Below are 20739 nucleotides of genomic sequence, written 5' to 3' on the forward strand. Positions count from 1 at the left end.
ATAGAGGGGAAGTCCTGTCTGCCACCTCCAGCTGCTGGCTGGGAGGCAGAGCCCCTGCCTCACCCTGTCCACTCTTGGGGGCCCCTCCAGCTCACTCAGCAATGCAGGGGGGCCTAACAAGGTGCCCAGCCCCAGCTATGACAAAGTGCACAGGGCAAAGCCAGCTGCCCTCACTGTCCCATGGACATTTGCTGCCCTCCCCTCCATTTGGGGACAAGGTTCTCCCCCAGCAGGGATAAGCCCCTGTCCTCCATCCTCTGCCTTACCTCCAGCTGGTTTTGTACGTCCAAGTAGGGCAAAGGAGAATTCCCCAGGACCCAGCCTCGCTGTTCAGTGCCAATACCTGGCATCGGGGGGTAAGAGCTGCACCCATTAATTGTGCTCCCCCACTCTTCAACCCCCTCCCTCCTGCCACATGGTTCCCAAAGAAGGGCACAGCGGGACACAGCCTCAGGAATAGAAATCTCATTAACATCTAGGATACTTTAGAACTCTACACCAGGAGACACTGGCACAGGCAGCGCTGCCCAGAGACACTGGCACAGGCAGCGCTGCCCAGGGACGCGCGCGTTATTGCTAACAATTAGAGGTGAAGAGTAGCGGCGTGACTCGAGGGGCAGGGCACGGGCACCATGCGGGAACCTGCACCCCTCGCCGTGGCACGACGGGGGGCTCGGGACGGGGAGCTGGAACATCCTGCTGGGGCTCGCCGCCCACTGCCTCCCGCCACCGTGCCAAGCTGTGCCATGTCCCTGTGTCAGCCTCGGGGCTGCAACATAGGGAGCACAGGGTGCTGGCTGGGAGGGGAGCAAGCGGGGTGGGAAGGGTCTCATCCCATCCACCCCAAATCAAGAGCTCCAAGCCCTTTGGCTGGAGCTGGAAGACAGATTTAAAACCGCCCAGCCTTTGCCAGTGCATCCTGTTCCACTAATACTGGTTGGGGACTGAGCAGCCCCAGATGGCTCAGAGCAAGTGGGCTGGTGCAGCCCCTCGTGTCTATGCTGGTACCTCTTGCTAAGCAGCAGCTGGGAGAGGCTGGTCCATCCTGCTCCCCCTTAGCACCATGGTGGGGTCCTCCCCTGCCAGTGCTGGGGCTGCAAGGGAGAGCTGGACCTCATCCCCGTCTGGTTACCCCCTGGCCAGGCTTAAGTACTCCCCAGCCTCCTGCCCCACTGTGGGGCAGGCAGCAGCACTGGGCTGTGCCCACACTGCTTGTGGCTGTGCCCAGCTTTGTAGGCGATGCCTGGCCACCCCGAAGGGCACCCACAGCCCCCAGTGGGGCCACAGGGTGGAGGGGTGCATGGAGGGGAGCATACCAGCTCACTGTCTGCACAGCCCCGGCGTACCGTGCATATGTGCATGCCCACGTATGCCACATGTGTGCCCATACTATGTCTGTGAGGGACACACACATGTACACACGTGTGCTCTAAGTGCTTGTGTCTTGTGCCGTCAGATCCCCCTGCCAGTGCAAGCACCATGCTTGCCCCCCATCTCCCTGTACTGGCCTGGTGCCTGGCACCGCCCCGGGCATAAACACCTGTGAGACCCAGTAGGCTCTGAGCCACAGTGGGTGCCCACCCGGGCTGGGGGTCCCTGCAGTGCCAACCCCTGCCATGATGGCCTTGTGCACACACAGGCTGCAGGCAGTCCCGGCATGCCCAGCCCTGGTCCCACCCCATGTCCTCCCAATGGGAAGGTCAGGAGGGTGCCCCATGGCAGGGCAGGCTGCCTGGCTTAGGGAGGGGGGTTGGGAGCCCAGGAGCATCCCACCCCCCCCCCATGCATACCCCCAGGTCAAGGCCCCTGCAAAGTGCCTCTGGCTCCCCGCCCTCCCGGGGCTGTGCCCCCTCCTCTCTTGTCCCAGCATCGAGCACAAAGGTTACCGTAAACACGAGGGTTAACGAACGCCACGGGGGCAGGGGCGGGAGGGGTTAACCGGCGAGGAGGTGGGGGGGTCTCGGGGATGGGTGCTGAGAGCCCCCGTGGTCCGGTGCGGCCCGGAGCCAGGCTCCGCCAGCGGAAGGTGCGAGAGGGGTTAGAGGGGTGCAGGGATTGTGGGGGATCACAGTCTGGAGTCCTGGCTGTGGGCCGAGCCATTGCTGCCCTGCACAGGGGATGCAGCCGCTGCCTCGCTCTGGCCCTTCTCTGGCTGCAGGGGCTGCACCTCCAGGTGGGACTCCGTGGAAGGGCTGAATGCCGGGGCGTAGCGCCCACTGCGGTGCTCTGGCAGCGCTGGGCCCCAGTCCTTGCTTGCCTTGGTAGCATTTTTCAAGCGCTAGAGAGAAAGGGAGACGATGGAGACAAGATTAGCATCCACCATGCTCTCCTGCCCCGGTCTGCACGGACATGCCAGCAGCTTCCAGGGCTGCACAGAAATGTGCCCTATGCATGCTGCCTGCACTCAGCCACTGCTGACAGCTCCAGTGAGGTGAGGGACAGCCCTGCTGGCAGCCCCAGGTGAGACACAGACAAAGGGATGTAGCCCCTGGCCACCCACCTCAAGCAGTGTGTCCCCCTCAGAACGGCACACTTTGTAGATGGCGTAGATGGGGATGCAGATGACAGAAGAGAGCGCCATGAGGAAGCCGATGCTGATGGCCCAGGTAGGGTAGACATAGTCATTGTAGGAGATGGGCCGGTACTGGATCACTGTGAAGACCAGGATGAACTGGGAAGGGATAGGCAGGATCAGCCATGGGGAGCAGCCAGCTTGCTCTGTACCCCCCCAGCTTCCCCACTCTGCCCTATTCCTGCTCTCCTGCAGCCCAGCACTCTTCTCTCCATAGAGTACCATGTCCAGGTGAACTCCTTGCCCCCTCCTCCCACGGTCCAATGCCCCATGGTTGCGACACTCACAAATATGATGGCAGGTGAGATGAAGCGCCAGCAGATCTGGAAGAAGAGTGGGGGAGGAAAGCCCAGCATCATCTCAATGTCCTTGAAGTAGTTGCGGTGCCCTGGGGAGAAAAGTGACCATCAGCCCTGGTGATGACCTGAGCCCCCTGACCGGCTCCAGCCCCAGCATCATCGTGGTGGGACCCGCCAGCCTCCCCAGGCCACAGCTCCTGATTGGGCAACAGCTTCCCCATGGAGCACAGAGCACACCGCTGATTGGCCAGTTGTTGGGGCGAGCCCTTCCCCATTGGCTGGCTGGGCCAGCCCTACTGTCTGATTGGCTGTAGGTAGCTGCACCTACCATAGATGTACATGATGGCCACACACATGATGCAGGAAATGACCACCAGGGAGAAGCTGGCAGCGTAGTTGTCCATCAGCAGGAGCCAGTAGATGCCCGCCTGGAAGACAGACCCATTGGCACAGCTGCCGCTGTGGTACCACCACTGCTGGCAGGGCAGCGGCACAGCCATGCTGACTGTGCTGGCAACACACAGCTCGGATACTGCCACCACCGCTGGCATGGCATTGCCTGATGGCGGAGTCAGCATGGAGACAGTTAATTCCGGATACCATCACCAGTGTTGGCGTGGCAAGACCAGGCCCTGCCTGTCACTACCATCACGGTGGCAACAAAGTGGATGTGGCTGATGAAGTGGCCATGGCAGTGGCACCCCATGGCGACAGTTCCACGGTCACCTACCTGCGTGGTGAGTGGGACGCCCAGCAGGAAGCCAGCCACAGCCACTCCCAGCGTTACGAAGGTCTTTTTGCGGATGATCCACTCATTGCCCACCTCATCCACAATGGCCGTGACCAGAGTCTCCAGCAGGCAGAACTGCGTATGGGGCAGAGGGGGCAGCATGTCACCACCTTGGCCCCACCACACCACCCCATCTGAACATGCTGGCCCCACCATGACCTACCTGTGTACCCAGCCCCAGGAGGATGAGCATAAAGAAGAAGAGAATGGACCACAGTGGCGAGATGGGGAGCAAGGTGAGAGCTTCAGGGTAGGCGACAAAGGCCAGGCCTGGTCCATGGTCAGCCACCTTGGAGACATCCACACCCAGGTGGTTGGCCATGAAGCCCAGGATGGAGAAGATGACGAAGCCAGCATAGACGCTGGTAGCACAGTTGGTGATGCTGATGATGATGCTGTCCCTGTGGGGAAGAGGAGTCAGGGCCAGCACTGGGCACGAGGCAGTGGCAGGGCTGGGGGGCTGTGGTCGGGCACTCACCGGTAGCAGTTGTTGTTGAACTTGTTGTAGGAGGCCATGGTGATGAGCCCGCCCCAGGCACAGCCCAGCGAGTAGAAGATCTGCGAGGCCGCATCACCCCACACCTGTGGCAGTGGGATGGTCAATGCTGTGCCCCCAGCCCCGCTCAGCCCTGGCTGCCCGCCACCCTTCGTCCCTGCTCACCTTGGCATTGAGGATCTTGTCCCACTGGGGTGTCAGGTAGTACATGATGCCAGTGAGGGCCCCCTCTAGCGTGATGCCGCGCACGAAGAGGATGGTGAGCACCACATAGGGGAAGGTGGCCGTGAAATACACCACCTGTGGGGCAGCAACTCAGTGAGGTGAGGATGGGGGCAGGGGCGGGGACACAGGCAGGTGGTTAAGGTGTGGCTATGGGCTGGGGCTACGGTCCAGAGTGTGGAGTGATAGACCACGAGAGAAGGAGTTATTGTCAAGGAGGTGGGGCCATGGCCACATGGGAGGAGCTGTGTCCAGAAGGGACATGGCCAGGTCATAGGGGTGTGGCCTTTCCCAGAGTGGGAGGAGCATGCACAGAGCGCAGGGACAATGCCAAAAGAGGAGGAGCTGTGCCCAGAAGTGATGGGGACATGTCCACAACGGGAGGTTCATTCCCAGTAGGGGAGGGGCTATGCCTAGAGGGGACATGGCCATCTACCCTGAAGGCACGTCCACACCCACAGGGAGGGGCCTGGAGAGGGAACACACAGGTACCTTCCCCGAGGACTTCACGCCCTTGATGAGGCAGAGGAAGACAACGACCCAGGAGACACCGAGGCAGCCGAGGAGGGGCAGCCGCACCTCGCCCAGGTTCCCGATGTCATCCGACAGGTTCAGCACATACCTCCTGTACGGGGAGGGGGACAGCAGTGTCAGTGGAGCCCCACCATCACCACCTCCCCCATCCCCGATCCCAGGCGCTGGTACCTCCAGTACTCCTCACTGGGGCTGGTGCGCTTCTGGGTGGTGTTGAGGAGCTGGGTAAAGTTGAGGGTGGCACGGTTGGAGAGGTTCCCATCCAGCACCCCCACGCAGTCGGGCGTGTTCCAGGGGTTGCTGCAGTACGTCCAGGGCAGCACGTGCGTCATGGACACAAAGAAGTAGTAGAAGGCAATACAGATCACCACGTTGTAGTAGATCCCGATGTATGTGGACACCACCATCATCCCGTAGCCCACGCCTGGGAACAGCACCGGGGAGGGGTGAGCGGCAGGGTGCGGCGGCACGGCACGGGCACGGCACACAGCACCAGGGGTCGTGGCATGGCAGGAGTGGGCTGCATGCAGTGCTGTCAGCAGCCTTGCAGCCATGCTGCGGCTCAGTGCCTGGCTGTGGCACGGGTGTGAAGAGCACTGTGCATGGGATCCTCTACCTCCAAACAAGCCCAGTGGTGCTGAGGGTCCCCTGGGACACATGGCAATGCACACAGGCTGCAGGCAAACCCTTGGGGACTGCAGCACAAGAGAACAACTGGGTGGGGGGTCACTTCTGGCTACAGTGACTTTAGGCCTGCAGTTACCTGGTGGCATGTGACAGGCCACACGAGCACAGGGAAGTGCACCCCAGGCTCAGCATGCCATTGTGCAGAGCACACAAGAGTGTGTGCATGGGCTGCTGGCACTCAGACATGACATCGTGGGCATGTCACCTGGCAGGCAGCCTGCAGGCGTGGGCCAGGGGAGCCAGCACCATGGGAGCACACCCGTAAGGCAGGAGATGCACCTGGAGCAGGGTCCAGCCATGGCAGGGCAAGCACATGAGCAGAGCACTTGCTGCCTGTGGTCCAGGCAGACAACTGCAGAAGCATGCCCACAGCTGGACGTGCCACAGTGTGTTCAGGGGACCTGAGCAGCCTCTGCAAGAGTGACACGCTGGGGACACATGTGGCATATGCAGGGAGGTGTGTGTAATGCCCGCAGTGGATGCTGGCACAGGGCTGGGGTTTGCGCAGGAGATGTGATGCGTGTGCAGGGGCATGTGTAATGTGTGCAGGGGACGCCAGGCGGGCTGTGCAGGGCAGCGTAGCCAGGGTGGGCAAGTGCGCAGGGGACCCGTGCAACGCAGAGCATGATTCGTGTGCAGGGCATGCATGTGCAGGGCTGCACGAGCCACGGGTGCCTGCACTGGGCCATGTGATGTTCCAGAGGTGTGCGTGTGCCCCATGGTGCGTGAGGGTCACACCAGCTGCCGGGCACTGTGACAGCAGGTGTCCCATGCTGGCATGTGCCAGTAGGGACAGGCAGCTCCTTACCTTTGAACATGGGGCTGACCCTCCAGACGCCAAGGCAGCCCTGGCTGGCAAACTGCCCAAAGGAGAGCTCCATGAAGAAGAGAGGGATGCCACAGAACACCAGCATGATGAAGTAGGGGAACATGAAGGCACCTGGTGGGCAGGAACCACAGGATGAGTGGGCAGTAACCCCAGGCACAGCTGTGCTTCCCATGCCCTGCACCACCCCAAGAAATACCATGCAGGGCTGGGGTGCACAGCCCCACACCTGCCCAGAGGAACCCCACTCCCCCAGGCCCCTGACACCCACCTCCCCCATTGCGGTAGCAGAGATATGGGAAGCGCCAGACGTTGCCTAGGCCCACGGCGTAGCCCACGCTGGTCAGCACAAACTCGATCTGGTTGCCCCAGTTGCCACGCTTGACACTCTTCTCCTGCTTGCCCTGCTCCCCAGGCACGGCACCGTTCTGCAGAGAGATGTCGTGGGATGTGTCAATTGGGGACCCCCCCGCTGGCCCCCTTGGAAGGGTGACAGCCGCCGAGCGGGGCTGGGTGGTCCCCAGCATCCTCCCCCATCTCGCCCCCCTGCCTGTCCCTGCCGCCCGCCACGCACAGGCAGTGCCAAGGAGGGGGAGGGCAGCAGTGTCTGCCCCCCCAGTGAATGGCTCTGCCCAGAGCCCGGCTGCAGGGAAGGGAGAGCCTGCAACTCATACAAAACAGGTCCAGGCGCCTGGAGCACAAAGGGGCCTCTGTTCCCGTGCCCCCCCTCCCTGTGCCCAGCGAGAGAGGTCCTGCTGGGTGGCCACTGCCCACGACTGGGGGGAAATTGTGGGACCCCTGGGTTGAAGCAGAAGCCCCTCTCAGTGGGAAGTGAGGTGTAGTGACTAGAGCAGGCAGGGAGCTGGGTACCCCCCCAGAAAAAGTACCCTGACACAGCCAGGGTCCTACTGCCAGCTCAGCACCAAGCAAGGGCACCATGCCTGGGGCAGCTCACAGGGGGTCCCATGCAGTGGGTCCCCTGACTGGACAGCCCCAGTGCCCAGTTGTCCCTCACTGCAGGGGACTGGGGGACAGGGGGGCAGAAGGGGGCAAGAAAGAGCGCTTTGTGCAGACTGCCACACAATGTGAGCTCACACTAAGGAGGACAACAACAGAGATGAATGCCGGTCACCCCAGCAGGGATGGCACCCATCACCCCTTGGCTCTGTCCCAGCACAGCCCTGGGGTCTTACTGATGTCCTGCATGGACGCTGTGGAGCTCTGGCAGGGTGGGCTGAGGGCAGATGGCATTTTGCTGTGCAGGGGTGCCCCAAGCCCTCCCCTCCCCACCTGAGGCCAGGTGATGGATGGGTGCATGGGGCGAGGGCGCTAGTTGCCAGTCCATAGCCCCACAGCACCCATACTCCTACAGGAGCAGCACAGGGTGTCGGCAGCCCTAGGAGCCTGTTGGAACTCCACAGTGCTGGTCTCACTACCACGGACACCCCAGTGTCCATGCCCACCTCATGCCTCTCCCCCAGCTGCCCCCCTCTCCATGTGCCCCCACAATGGCTGACGCCGGCAGTGAGCGGGCCACAAATGGGAGCCATCACTTTGGATCTGCTCACGCCGGCGGGGCGCAGGCAGCAGGCGCGGTGCACCTAACCGTATCATTTGATTAGGGCCGGCACAGCCGGGACGTGATGCCCAGCGACTCCGGCACCGCGCTGCCAAACAAAGCCATCTGCTGCGAGCGGGGCCCGCACGCGCCGCGGGCGGCGGGGGGGCTGCAGGGGAGCAGGGCTGCACGAGAGGGGCGACAGGGGATCAGAGGGCACTTCGGGCAGGGCTATAGGGCAATACGCTGCCGTGCCCAGCCAGGGAGCCAGAGTGGCCACACCTGACCCTGTAAGCCACGGGTCCATCAGAAACAAGCTCGCAGCAGCTCTGGGTGCTGGGGGACCTCCCTCCCAGCAGAGGTTCTTATTGTGGGGTGTTGTGCAAGAGCATGACTCAGGGGTCCCCAAGGCGGGGGACAGGACGCTGGCAGTGTCCCCATGCCAGGGCACACTGCCCACTCGAGCAGACAGATCCGATCGGGAAGCCTCTGATTAAGCTGCTCGCACTAACGAGGCTCCTAATGAGCAGCACAGCCAGCAGGAGTGGGGGCAATGCTCCAGCCTCCCTGACAAAGGGTCTGGTGAGGGGACCAGATACACTACATGGCCCCGGCTCAGCCAGGAGCCGTGGTGCCCAAAGGGGACCTCATCCCTGTTCCAAGCCAGCGCTCTGCTCAGGTGACCCTGGCTTCACCCCCAAGCCTCATGGAGCACCCCAACTGTGAGCTGGCTGGCACCAGTGCAATGAAACCGCCAGGCCTCTGCTGCTCCCTCCTCCTTTCCTGCAGCACTGGGCTTTGGTGCACTTGTCCCCAATAAGGGGGCGGCCACATGTGTGTCCATGCATGCACAACTGAGCACACGTGCGCAAACACTTGCATACTCACTCATCAGCTCGCTACAACCCACCCTCCCCAAATCTAGTAAGGTCACCCTGTCCTTTACACTCATTAACCATCCTCCCAACCCCACACAGTAAAAGAAGGGAGTGGATAGAGAGAACCCAGACATCTGGGAAGATGAAACTCCCCCCTTTCCCTGCTGTGGGAATGGGACAGAGCTGGAATGCATAGGGAAAGCTGCCACCCAGCAACAGTGCAGTCTCTGGGGGCACCAGGTCCTGCTCCCAGGCCCCAAATTTTCCATGCATGTAATCCAATGCAGCTTCAAAGGATGCCTGGCTTGGGTGATAACATCAAGAAGGAGGAAGGATGCCAAGACACCCCAAATGTCTCCAGAAGGGAAGTTCCAAAAGGGAATGTCCAAAACATCGCAGAAGGGGAGGTTTGGGGTGCCCAGGGCATCCTTCCTCCCCCTTCCCCAGGGAACCCCCCCATACACCATGGCCAAAACTTCCCCAGCCCAGCAAAGCAGGCATCATCCATCACCCTGCCTGGCACCAAAGCCTTTCTCATGCTAAGCAGCATCGCCTCACACAATGACAGCTTGGCTGGGGTGCCCGGATGCCCCCCACTACCCTAAGGAGCCCTGATTTATGGTTGGGAAGCTTGTGGTGGTGGCAGGGTTGATACTGGAAGGGGATGTCCTCATAGGAGGCATCTCCAGCATGAACCCCCTCCTCTTTTTTCCCCATTCAAACTGCCCACATGGGGGTGTACCAGGCCAGCAGAGGCACTCTGTGGGGCACAAACCTTATCCAGCCCCCCTGAATCAGTGAGGGACCCCCAATTTCTCCATCCAACCTCCTACTGGGGTGCTGTCAGGGCTGCTCCTGCAATGCCAGCACAGGGTACGAGTACCCCTGATATCATCAGCCTGATGTCACTGCTCATTGCCATGGCAATGGCAACTAAATCATGGCTGTTTTAGGCAGGGGTTGCTGGAAGATGGAAAAAAATGCTAATTACATCATTTGCCATGATAGTGGCTCTTCCAGGGCAAGGAAGTGGGGTGCAGGATGTTGGAGGCAGATGAACCCCAGCCTGAGGTGGGAGCCCCAAGGGATGGAGGGATGGGGTCACTTAGAGAGGGGATGTCCTGGGTGCCCTTGCTGACCGTCTACTGAGCCTGGGTGCTGGGGGCCCTATAATCAGGCCCTGCACTCCTTGTCCTTCATACCTGAGGTAACGAATCCACAGGTGTCATCCCTTCATCAGAGGTTGCTGTGCCCTGCCAGCCTGCACGTTCCTGGCTCTGCCAGCCTAACCAGCACATCCTAATTCTCCCTACCCTCTCTCTTTGGTGCCCAGCCCCATGTTTGCCCCTGTCCTGGTGTAGCAGAGGCATGTTGTGGGAAAAAAGGCATCTGGCATGGCCTGGGCGGCGGCAGCACCATCCAGGGGTGCTGGGGACAGTCCCAGGGCTGGGGTAATGCAGTGATGAGGGGCACGCCCAAACCCCAGGACCTCCCAGGAGTATTACACAGCCTTCACCACCCCTCATTGCAGGAGGCTGTCCAGCCCCTGAGTGTGCTCTGCGAGCCAGCCACAGCAGCACCAGTACTGCCCTGGAGTGCCATGGGGGGCCTGGGGCAAACTTTGACATTGCTCACTGGTGCCCATGAAAGTGAAGAGGGGAGGGGAGGAGTAGGAGATCTTTGCTATACTCTGCCCCTGCAGCACTGAGTTGCAACTCAGGTGCTGTGCACCTCTTCTGCAAAATCAGTAGATTCTAGGGATAACAAACACACACAACTGTCAGGCAATCTCTTCTTGCTCCCAACACAGCCGAGGCCATGGAGGGGTTTGGTGCCATGCTCTGCCCTCCCTCCCCTGAAGCACCCCACATCAAAGGCTGTGGGGCTTGGGGGTACCTCTCCAGCATGCCATGGCACAAATCTACAGCCCTGCAGAGCCACCACCCCGAAGGCAATACAAAGGGTTTTGGAGAGCCATGAGTGGTGGGGGGACAGCACTGGCATGGCCACCACTCAGCCTGGCCCACCCCCCAATCTGCCCCCCAGACCCTGCTCTCACCTGCCCACTGACCTGCTGAGAGGGTCCGAGGGGGCCTGGCTGCTCACAGCTGCCATCCGGGGGCCCAGGCTGGATGGCTCCGTGAGTCCCCAGCTTCATTGGCACCTCGGGCTCCGGCGCAGCAGCAGCCGCCCGCCCTCCCGCCTTCCCCCGCCCGCTGCCTCCAGCGCTTGGCACTGCTCCCCACTTGCCTCCCAGCCAGGCTCGGCCCCCTGTTGCCTGCCCCGATGCAGCACCGGAGCCCCACCATGCCACCTGCCCTGGCACCATCCCTGCCTGGCCCACCCCGCAGGCACTGCTGTGCCTCTAATACTCCCCACGAGCTGTACCCCCACAAGCCAGGTGCCCTCCCTGGCTCGTGTAGGCAGGGCAAGGCAGAGCAGGCTGCACAGCGGGCTCAGCCCTGTCCCACTTAATGAGGCCTCATTAGCGGGGTCCAGCTGCTCACAGCCCTGCATGCTCCAGTGGGCAGCACGGCCCTCCCCGCAGGCACCGCTGCCCGTCTGGTTGGGGCCAGGAGCTGCTCTTGGAGCATGGCAGAAGACGACATTCCCTCAGAGCCCCTATTTCCATGCCTCAGCATCTCAAGCCCCACACATGTATTCCTGCCCCTATGCCCATCATCCATGCAGCACTGGCCCTGCATGCCCAATCCCAAACCTGGACATTCAAGGGCTGCAGGAACGGGGCATGGCCCTGCTTGGGGATAGGGGCACAGGGTCAAGCCCGTCTGCTGGCACATCCTCACCTGGTGCCATGCTACTTCACTCAACATCATACGATTGGTGACATCATGGGGTCTCCATGGCAACCCTTACAAGGTCACTGGCCCGAGGGGGACCATCTGGCTGGCAGGAGGGCTGTGCCATGACCCCTTCACTGCCCAGGCACCCCACAGCCTCCCTGCTCACCCCTTTGCCAGCACAGGGTGGGACCCTGGCGGGGTGCTGTGTCCCATAGGAGGCCAGGCAGAGGGAGCCCCACAGCCAGGCTCGGGGTGCCCCAGCTGCTCCCAGCCCTGCGTCCCGGCTGGGGAGTGTGGCCAAGGCTCCAGCGACGCATGATGGTGCACCGAGGGCGGGGGAACGGGCCGGCGCTTTCGGGCGACCATCTGGGGTCTGGGCAGCAGCGGCTGCGGGCGCACACGTGAACAGCACACGTGTGCAGGGTGGGCACTCAACCTCCCACATGCTAGCACCCAGTGCTTGTTCCTGTCCCCTCCTGCACCAGCCACCCAGTAGCTTGGGACATGTCCCACCCATGGGATGGCACCACCCAACTGTGCCCCCCAAGACAAATGCAAGCCAAGAGCCACCCCATGCTGTGCCAGCCCCAAGTGACCCCGGTGCCAACCCAGTCCTGCCCTACATGCAGCCAGGCAGCTCTGTGTCCAGACACCCCGCAAGGTGTGTGGGCACCTTGTGGGCATCCCTCCATACCCCAGTTCAGCTGCATCACTTTGCCTGGGCCACCTGTGTGCCACCACCAGACGTCTTGCCCTGGGCACGCTGCACCCCCTGCCCCTTAGAGCAGCCTGAGCACAGCACAGCAGGACCCACCGCTCCGTCCTGGGGATCCCAGACTCTGTGCCAGCCCTGCCCTGTGGGAGCAAAGTGCTGCTCCCCTGGCAGCCCAGTGAGCAGACAGAGGGGACAGCCAGCTGCATGGAGACACACTGCTAGAAACAAAGGGCCTGCCATAGAACCCTCACCTACCCTGGCATTCTGATCCCCACCCTGGCTGGCTGGCAGTGCTGGGACTAGAGAGACAGGGGCAGTGGCTGCATGGGGGATGGTCCACAGGTCTTCCAGCCCCCTGACAGGGCTGCATGGTGACTGGGGTAGGAATGATGCCCAAGGACCTGTCCCAGTGCCACTATCCCCTAGCTGAGTGCTTCCCGACAGGGCTGCCTTTCTCCGGCCCCATTCTACCAGGGCAGACATGATTCTCCCGGGGCGTTCAGGCAGAAAAATCCCCCGCCAGCCCCCCCATCACTGCCCCTTGGTATTCCGTGAAGGGCTCCCACAGCCAAAAGCCACTTCCGCAGCTCCTGCCGCTGGTCGGTGGCACTGAGCCGCTGGGGGTGTCTGGAACAGGCAGGGACCCCCCAGCCCTGACCCCCACTGCAGTGCAGTGGGAGCAGCACCCCACTGTGTAGTCAGGGTGGTCTTGGGTGACTGCAGGAACCTACCTGAGCTGGCAAGCTGCAGCCAAAGGCTGCCCAGCCGTGCCAGCAAGGCAGCCCTGGGAGTCAGGAGCCACTGGCAGTGTTGGAGTCTAAACAAAGCACCCCAAGGACAACAAAACAAAATGTCCTTAAAGGCCTGTGAGGGAGAGGCAGTCAGACCCTCCCCTGTGGCTCACAGGGATCCCCTCAGCCCAGCCACACAGGGACTGATCCAGCCCCTGGAGCTGTCCTGAACTTCATTGGGTATCTGCAGTCAGAGCATTTCTGGGGCTTGGGAGCAGTAAGGTGGGCATGACCCCTCCCAACCACCTCCTGTTTTGGAGTGAGCATTCAGAGCTTCACAGGGCCACCCAAAACACAGATCCTGCAAAAGCAGTACACATCACCCTTGTTCTCCAGGCCCCAGCCGACAGGTGGGGAAACTGAGGCACAGCCGCACATCACCCAGCTGCTGCCTCCATCACCCCTGTCCCTCCCCAGGTGGGGCACAGCAGGCACTGTAAACTTCTCCAGCCCCAGGCACTGCACATAATGCTGGGCTGGGGTTGCACAGTGAGAGCCCGGCTGGGCTGGGGGTGGTGGGGGTGGGAGCTGCACCTGCAGGCAGGGATGAGAGGACAGGCAGGGACCAAACTCTGTGAGGTTACTGGCAGGGCCCTGGAGGCAGGCCAAGGAGATTATGTTCCTTTCCCAGGGACCCAGGCAGCTCAGTAATCAGAATCTGGCCCACTGGAGCTCCTCCTGGGGCTCTCAGGATGCAGGAATGGGGATGCTTCAGGAGCAGGGATGCTCTCACAGGGACCTGCCCTTCTCCCCACAGACCCCATAGCAGCAATGCCCTGTGCAGAGGTATCTTTGCATCCTGCATACAGGGGAGGCCTGAGAGCAAGGGCGGCCAACACAGCACATATCAGACCCCATTGCAGCTGACACCCTGGCCCTGGGGTGGGCTGGTCAGGTACTTCCAAGAAGCAGGTTAAAGATTTACTGGGAGTGGGTGGGCACTCCAATGTCTGGCTCCCTGACGTGGGTGTCAGGCTCGGCCCTCGCCCTGGTGCGATGCTGACTGCTCTGGTCATAGCAGGAAAACATCAACGGCATGGAGTCATGGCAAGCACCATGTACAGAAGTGTGTCCCCATGACAGACCCCTGACTGTACCCAGATACATCCTCAGCACCTCCCTGTTACCGGCCCAGGGGTTCTCCAGAAGAAATCTGCCTTCCTATCCTACCAGCTGCCCCAAGCCCTTCTCTGTTGGGGGCAGGATGGGTGCTGGGCTCCCTGCTGCAGGCACAGCCAGCGGGGCCATGCTGGGACACACAAGCAGAGGAACTGCATGCATGCGGGCATACTGGAAGCACTTGCTGGAGCATGCCGCTCCCCTGGCTCTTGGCTTCCCAGGCAAACCCTGGCTCCCAGCCCTCCAGCTGGAGTGTGCAGCTATTTCAGGAAGCCCCCCGGGAAAGGGAGGGCCTGGTGACCGTGTCAATCTCAGCGTTCAGCTCCTATCCTTTGGGAAAAAGGGAAAAAGCCAAGCCCAGCCTGAGCTCACCTGCCCAATGCAGCAGAGCAGCCTGTCACAGGAACCTGAGCTGCCACAGGCATGGGGCCATTGCAGCCTTCCAACAAAGACATGCAGTGGGCACATCCCACATCTGCCTGGAACACCAAAGCCAGCCCTGGCACAGGCAAGTGCAGGGCAGCTCACAGCACCCTGCAACACACTGTGCGTGAGGACAGAGGGTCAGGCACTTCACTGGTGCCCAGAGAAAGCTGCCTCTGCCTGTGCGCCATCCTACCAGCCCAGCCTCGGAGAGCCCACTGGGGGAAGGCAAAGGGGAAGCACCCACAATCTGTGCCCCTCCGGGGGCACCTGGCTTGGAGGAACAACCGCACCCTTTGCTGACAGCAGGCTGGAGAGCCGCCTGCCTGGAGAGTTGGGGTGGGTGATAAGGCTGGGCAGAGCGCCTGAAAACAGGTGATAGCATCACCAGGCACAAGGAGACACCACACCCGAAGAGCCCCACAGGCAACAGGTTCATGGAGAGAGAGCATCAGCCCAAAAATCATCATGCTAGGAGAGCACCATGGTGCCACAACCCCAGCTGGCGGTCTCGGCAGGGCACACCAAGTCCAACGGGAACCCCAGTGTCCTGCTCCCTGTACCAGGTTCTCTGGGCCCCCGAGGCAGTGGCGCACACCAGCCCGCTCCCCACACCCCTGCACTTACCAGCAGCCCCTCGCTGCACTTATCGGCCATTCCTGGAGGCTGGAGCACGGTGCCGGCTGCCCAGTGCAGGGTCCCTTGCCTGCCCGCTCTCTGTCACGCTGGCTGCAGCACCAGCACTAGTGTCCTTCAATCCACCGTCAGAGCAAGCTGGGCAGAGAGGAGAAGACACCAAGAGAGATGTGACTGGTGGGGTGGGCACATCCCCGCCCCAGGCCTCCCCCTCCCTCCAGGAACTGGGGGGCTGTGTCAGGCAAGCCGCTCCCCTCTACCTTCCCACTGCGTAGCAGGACTCCTGGTGGAGGACGCAGGGCCCGGGGCTGGGTGGGCTGGTGGCAGGGTCTCCTCCTGCTGGCTCCCAGCCCCTCCAGTGTCTCTGAACCCCCTGGCACCCACACAAGCGGCGGCTCCCAGGTGTTTCCCAAGAAGCAGTTAAAGATTTACCCAGTGTGGATAGACGACCTTGCGGACAGCTGGCTGCTGGCCCCCCGGCAGGTGGGCGTCAGGGGCCACGGGCAGGAGCGGGGGCCCCTTGAGCTCTCCCCCAGCGAGAGATGAAGCTGAAGTGGCTGCAGCACACAACAGCGCTGGGACTGGGTGCTGAGCACGGGCAGTGCAGGGCTCAGCTGCCGCGCAGGACACAGATGGGAAACGATTGCCTTCTGCCCCGGTGCATCGCATGCACGTGCAGCGCAGGGGGGCCGAGCTGCTGGGCTCTGCCGGGTGCCAGGTGCTGCTGGACAGTGCACAGGCACAGGCATCTGCCTCCCTGGCCCTCACCCCTGCCCCAGCCTGGGGCTGCTGGAGGCCCCAGGGGAACACCAAGGCCTGACCTCGCTGGAAGGGACAGACGCTCTTGCAAAACACCAGTTTGATTGTCTGTGCAACAAGCACCGGTGTTTGCAGATCCGACACCAGTGCTCAGTACCCTTGCTGGCTGAAGAAGGACCCCTGACCCACACCGAGGGTCCCCAATCACCACCAGCAGCAGTCACACACCCCAGGGCCTATCCCCAGGCTGCCATGACTCTGGAGCAATCAGCAGAAGACCTTAAGACGGAGGGAAGGAGCATGGGCAGTGTAGATAAGGGGCAGGAATCCACGGGATGTGGTGTGAGCCCCCAGCCCCTCCAGCGCAGACAGGCTGCTGCCAGCAGATACCGCAGATACTGCATCCCACTGCCAATGCCCTGCTCAGCAGTGGCTGCATTTCCAGGGGAGCTGAGATGTCATCACTGTCACAAGCCTGGCTCCTCGCATGGCACGGGGACCTCTCAAAGGTGGGAGGTGCAGGCTCAGTTGCCAGACCTCCTCCTCATCACACACCTACCGCCAGCCAGCCAAAAGCTGCCCGCCCTGCGGCCCTGAATTCAGACTGGGAACTCATCCCGTGTCCTCGGAAGGGGGAGTACCCAAGCGGCCGGACGGCTGCCACTCCCCTCGGGGTCTGCCAGGTGCTGATAAGCCTCCATGACTACATAGATGCCGCTGGCGTTGGCTCCCAGCCTGGCAAGGACCGAGCGCGAAGCCAGCGGTGGTGTGGCAACGGGACGGATGCAAGGATGCCCGAGGCTGCAGCATCCCTTGGGACAGCCCAGCAGGGACGAGGATGCAAAGCACTGGTGCCACGGGGTGGCTCTCCCAGAGCTGCGGGATGCCATGACAGACCGGAGGGCAGCGCAGCTTGTACCTAAAGCCGGCACGGCTGGCACAGGGAAATGGGGACACCTGGGCACTCACAGGGACTCCCAGACAGGATGGCACACCTCGGCGGGGAGAGGCAGCCCACGGCACCCAGCGAAAGGCCACAGATGCCCGACCGAAGGATGGAGCCCCCGTCCCTTCCCGCCCGGCGGCCCGATGCCGCTGCCACCTGCGAGGCCATTTCTTCCGCCAGCATCCGCCGGGCCCGCCGCAACCGGGGTTCCTCGGTGCCCAGGGAAAGGCGACGCGCCCGCCGCCCGGCTCCCCCCCGCCGCCGCCGCCCGGTGCAGTACGGTGGCGGGGGGGCCCGGTTACATCAGCCGCCACGTGGTGGCTGCTCCGCCGCCCCGCCCCGGCACATGCCCGTGGAAAATTACCGCCAACCCCCCCGGCCCGTCACCGAGCCGGGCCGTCCCGGTGCCCGGCGCCCTCCCCGGCTGCGGTGGCGGTAGTCCCGCTCTGCGCGCCGCGCCCCCGCGCTCCCCCGGCACCGCGCCGCCGCGCCGCGAGAGCAACAGATGCGGGACCGCCCCGCATCCCGCCATCCCGCTATCCCGCTCTTCTGCTCCCGACATCGTCCTGACGGGTGGGCGCTCCCGGTGCCGCTCCCGCTGTTCCCGACCCTGCCGCTCCGGAGGCCCTCGCCGTCCTCGTCCCCTTGTCACCCCTCGTCGGCAGCCCACCTACTCCTCTCCCGTCCCATCCCCAGTGCTGCTACGGCTGCTGGACGGGCCGGGCACCCGGTGCCGGCGGAGGTGCGCGCTCCTTACCGTGCCCATGCCGACTCCCGGCCCCTCCCGCCGCGCCGGGTGGGCCTGCGGGGTCGCCGCTCCGCGGCGCCCAGCCCGGTGTCGGTGTCAGTGTCGGTGCCGGTGCCGTACCAGGCCCAGAGCCGCCGCCGCCGCCGATGCTGCCGAGTTAATGAAAGTTTGGAGGTCGGTGGGGGCTGGCGCCGCCTCTCGCCCCCGCCGCCGTGCTCCGCCCCCCGCTTCGCCGTGCTCCCCAGCGCCCCGCCTCGGCACCCGCACCGCGTCCGCCCCGCGCCTCGCCGCACCGGGGGCACCGCGGGCACCGCGGAGGGCGAGAGCGCACGAGGTACGGCGGGCACACGGGCTACGTATGGTACACACACACGTGTGGGCACACGGGTACACACGGCACACACGGGCATGCTGCACACATGGGCATGCACGGGCACACTATGCGCTTGGCACACTTGGGCACGCCCATGGCATACTTGGCACACATAGGCACCGTTATCCCACATACAGCCCACAGGCACGCGGACATGGAGGGGCATATGCAGGCTTGCGCAGGCACGTGGCACGTGCGATCATATATGGGATGTATGGTCACACAGAGGCTTCCACTGGGCGCACATGCATCCCTGCACACACGCATCCCTGCACACACGCGTTTTCACACACAGAGGAACCGCCACGCGCAGTGTGCACACACCGCCAGGGCACAGTGCCATGGCAATCCCGGGCAGCGGGATGGCCGCAGGCTCCAGCCAAGATACGTGAGGTCACTGTGACTGTTGTGCATGTGTGCGTTGTGTGGGTGTCTGTTGCACACGTGTGGGTCACACACCTGCGTGTCCATGCCTGTGCGTGCTGCAGCAAGTGTGCTTGCTGGCGCATGTACGCACACGTGTGTGCATGCAAGTCTGTACGCTTATCCCTATGTAGTTAGGAGTGTGTATACATGTAGTTGCACATGTTTGCATCCATGAATGTGGGCATCTACATGTGTGTGCAAACCTCCATGCCGATGTATGCGTGTCTGCACACGTATGGGCACATATGTACCCATGTATGGGTACGTGAGCACATGTGAACATGCGTGTACACAGGTGTGGGTACATGTATTGATTAACATGTACCCATAAATACATATGTGTGTGTTTCCCCATACCCATGCGCATGTGCACACATGTGTGTGCAGCCAGTGCACGCCCCCACATCCCAGGCCAGATGTTTCCAGTAATGCATGATGAGTAGGCCAGGGGCCACCCCTTGCTTGGCCTCTCGCCGAGGCCTCCCTTCCCTCCCTTCTCCTTCCTGATGGGCTTCCCACATGCTGGGATGGGTGCCTGCTCTCCAGCACCCTGCCCTGCTCCCTGAATCCCTTCCACTTCCTGCACCTTGGGGCCTTGGCACTGCACCCTGTGTCTTCAGGAAGGAGCTGTTGGGGAGCATGGCAGGGGTGCAGCTCAGCACCCCAAGTGCAGCAACAGCACAGCCCTTCCCACATCCCATCAAGAATCCTCTCCACCTCCACAGCCCTGCACACCATCCCAGGTCTGAGCTCCCAGAGTTCCAACCAGCTTGGGAAGCATCCCTTACCTGTCTCTCCAGAGATCCCTGCTGTCCTTGAGGGCTGCTTCCTGGTTAGGGAAATTCTCCACAGGGAGGGGGTAGAGGTGGGGACAGCGATGGGGTCGGTGCCCCGGGCGTGTCTGTCCAGGCGCCACTGCAGCAGTCTCAGCACTGTGCTGGGGCAGGATGGGAGATGGCTCCAGCACAGTCACTCACCGACACTGCTTTCATTTTGTGAGTGGTAAAGCCAGAGTCAGGGCTCCCACAGCAGGAAGGGGAAGGCAGCAGCGAAACCGGCGGATGATCAGGTCCTCCCACACCGTCCCAGCACCTACACATGGCTGCTCTGCACAAGGAGCCAGGTTGCTCACTAGCACCCTTGCTCCCGGCTGCATGTGGCCTCACACTACACCCTGCAGCCCAAATCTGGCACCCAGAACCTGAATCCAGCATCCCACACCCAGTGTCTTGTGTCAGAGCCAGAACTCGGCTGCAACTCTCACCCCTGCCCCAGGATCTGGGCTTCAGAGAGGAGCTACTGGCTGTGGAGTTGCAGACTTGATCCTCGAGGGATGGATTTCCATTGATGAAACTCGTGCTTTCAAACACCCTTCTTAGGATCTCTCGCACTTTCTGTGCATCTCCTCTGCGCTCTCAACATGGGGGAAGAGGAGGAGGGGCCCTGCAACCCCAAGTGGGTCAGCAAGGGACTGCTTCTTACCCCCTGCAACCTCCAAGATGCTGCAACACCTTTTAACACCCTACACCTGGGTGCAAACACCTCCTTCCCAGGAGCCTAGCTGCTTTGTGCACCAATGGCTTTGGTCATGGTCCTACCACACCAATCAGGACTTTCCTGGGCTCTCCTGGTGCCCAGAGGCACAGCAGGAGCAGAGGCCAAATGTGATCTGTGGGGTGGGGGGCTGCAATGCCAAAGGGGTTTAGGAGAGGTGCTCCAGACTGTACTTGTGCCCCTTCAGCCCTCTCTCCCCATCTGGTAGCAATCACCCCCCCATTCCCCATCTTGGAGCACTTGTCTCTTTCCTTCCTCACTATCTCTCCTGGAGGCTGGCAGGTGTCACACTGTCCCCCAAATCCTCGCATGGTGGTGGGGCTGATGCCACAGCACTCTTATCCCAGTGCCATTCAAATCTGGGAGGCTGGAAGCTTCCGCCTCTGCAGGCAGGTGCAACGACCTCCTGGCGTCAGTGCCATCTCCGTGGGGGACATGGGTCAACACGCGGGTGGCACCGCTGCCTAGGCAGTACACCCTCTCCTCTCCTATCTCCACGGGTGCTGTTGCCTGGGAAACCATGAGCAAATGCGGGCAGGGATCCAGAGGGGTGAAGGGTGGGGAGGAAATGCCAGCTCCCAGC

The 20739-nt window shown here is 62.2% G+C and overlaps 1 protein-coding gene across 5 annotated transcripts; it reads right to left on the minus strand.

The window, feature by feature from the left end:
* Positions 1-449: 449 nt before the first annotated feature.
* On the minus strand, positions 450-17952 carry SLC6A9 (solute carrier family 6 member 9). 5 transcript variants are annotated; one of them, XM_032117722.1, is made up of 14 exons: positions 17813-17952; positions 15342-15488; positions 6698-6854; positions 6409-6540; positions 5085-5337; positions 4872-5004; positions 4323-4457; positions 4140-4243; positions 3825-4062; positions 3602-3736; positions 3200-3299; positions 2860-2960; positions 2501-2671; positions 450-2278 (listed from the first exon to the last, which is right to left on the minus strand). In XM_032117722.1, exons 2-14 carry the CDS (start codon positions 15369-15371, stop codon positions 2066-2068), a joined length of 1902 nt encoding a protein of 633 aa, XP_031973613.1. In that variant the 5' UTR covers positions 15372-15488; positions 17813-17952; the 3' UTR covers positions 450-2065. The 5 variants fall into 5 exon arrangements, with proteins under 5 accessions (XP_031973613.1, XP_031973614.1, XP_031973615.1 ...); XM_032117723.1 differs by lacking the exon at positions 17813-17952 and adding an exon at positions 15783-15943; XM_032117724.1 differs by lacking the exon at positions 17813-17952 and adding an exon at positions 15611-15711.
* Between the last annotated feature and the right edge of the window lie 2787 nt (positions 17953-20739).

The sequence above is a fragment of the Corvus moneduloides genome, chromosome 9 (genome assembly GCF_009650955.1).
Source record: "Corvus moneduloides isolate bCorMon1 chromosome 9, bCorMon1.pri, whole genome shotgun sequence".
Classification (NCBI taxonomy): Eukaryota; Metazoa; Chordata; class Aves; order Passeriformes; family Corvidae; genus Corvus; species Corvus moneduloides.